Source organism: Triticum aestivum, unplaced genomic scaffold, assembly GCF_018294505.1.
Source record: "Triticum aestivum cultivar Chinese Spring unplaced genomic scaffold, IWGSC CS RefSeq v2.1 scaffold274176, whole genome shotgun sequence".
NCBI classification, from domain to species: Eukaryota; Viridiplantae; Streptophyta; class Magnoliopsida; order Poales; family Poaceae; genus Triticum; species Triticum aestivum.
The window spans coordinates 1-1,482 of NW_025236278.1; the positions used below are offsets into that span (position 1 = coordinate 1).

At 51.6% G+C, this 1,482-nt stretch overlaps 1 protein-coding gene across 1 annotated transcript; it reads right to left on the bottom strand.

The window, feature by feature from the left end:
• Positions 1 to 173: 173 nt before the first annotated feature.
• Positions 174 to 1,162, bottom strand: LOC123176423 (uncharacterized). Its single transcript, XM_044590627.1, has one exon. The coding sequence runs from the start codon at positions 1,152 to 1,154 to the stop codon at positions 399 to 401; it is 756 nt and encodes a 251-aa protein (XP_044446562.1). The 5' UTR covers positions 1,155 to 1,162; the 3' UTR covers positions 174 to 398.
• Between the last annotated feature and the right edge of the window lie 320 nt (positions 1,163 to 1,482).

Below are 1,482 nucleotides of genomic sequence, written 5' to 3' on the forward strand. Positions count from 1 at the left end.
ATTTTTCCATATGAGGCTGTCTTGAGGGCGTAATGAGCCGAATAGTGTTTTGAATACAAAATCTCAGTATTTCAAACACAACTTCGGCCTTCGAGATGAGATCGGATGGCGATGACCCAAACTACAAAGATGTTTATATCGACAACACGGAACTTTTTTATGTAGATCACTTCTTCATTTGAGGACATATTATTTAAGTTCTTGACCATGCCAAAATCTGGTGTCAACAAAAAGCAACATGCTTTTAGAAGCGAAGGTTACAAACCTAACTAGTCCTATTCTTTTCCGAGAGGCCCGGGCTACTAATCCTATTACTACCCACTAATTAACCCAAGTTCAACACCGCAATTTGTATATACTTTCGACAGGAATTCAACGCGAGAGGATGGATGGAGCGACTAGTCTAACCATGTGACGGTCACCTCCACCTCACCACCAGCGAGGCCACGAACTTCCTTGGTACCGGGTTTGGGTTGGCACGCAACAGATCCACTCATGGTCTCGTCGCCATCGAGACGCAGATCTACTTCGATCGTTAGCAACGACGTCAGCTGGACGGCGACGACCGACCTGGCGAGCGGGAGGGTGCCGGTGAGCTCCTGCATGCCGATGCTCATGGTGGTCTCGCCGACGTCGAAGAGCACCACCTCGCCTAGGACAGTGCGAGCGACGACCGTCCCGCGGACCGTGCCGCTGGCTCGTGGCCGGAGGAGCTTCACCTCGACGATGGCTTCCACGGCGTCGCTCAGCAGCGCGTACCTCACCTGTAGGAAGCCGTCGTCATGGGTGATGGCCTCGTCGTACCTTGTGTTCTCGTCGTAGACGTCCACAAGTATCTCAGACACGTACGACGATGAAGAAGAAGACGGCGACGGTGCTGCCTTGTTCTGGCAGCGACCTTGGAGGTCGAGCACGATGGCGACGCACCCGTCTGCAGAGATGGCTCGGTAGGGGCCCGTCAGCGGGAGCTTGCCGGAACTCCGGTGGCGGGAAGAAGCAGCTGGTTTGTGGGGATGCTCCGGGGTGTTGTTGTAGATGATCTGCCCGCGCTTGCCGTCGAAGACGCTGACGGTGCCGGTGGGGGCTTCACCGCCGTGGACGCGGACGGAGAACACCTCCACCAGAGGCTGCCCGTCGGAATCACACGCGTACATATGATAGCCTGAGCTTCTTGGTTAGATGTATATTAACAAGGGGAGAACAGCGACCCAAATATATATTAGAACTCCCCTTGTTTGCCAAGTTAATATACATCTATCTAAACTACTGATGTATATATAATTACGAACCTAGTTATTATCAACCAAGTTGGGAGTGACTGGCGAACCAACCTGTGGTTAGATAATTATAAGGAGAATGATATCCCTGGCCATCAGAGTTCAAGTCATAGACTTACACCAGTGCTCGAATTTTTCAGAATTTATATCAGACCTATTGACAGTGTGCGTTCAGTACGAGCAGACGTTCCCGTCGGTGACTTTA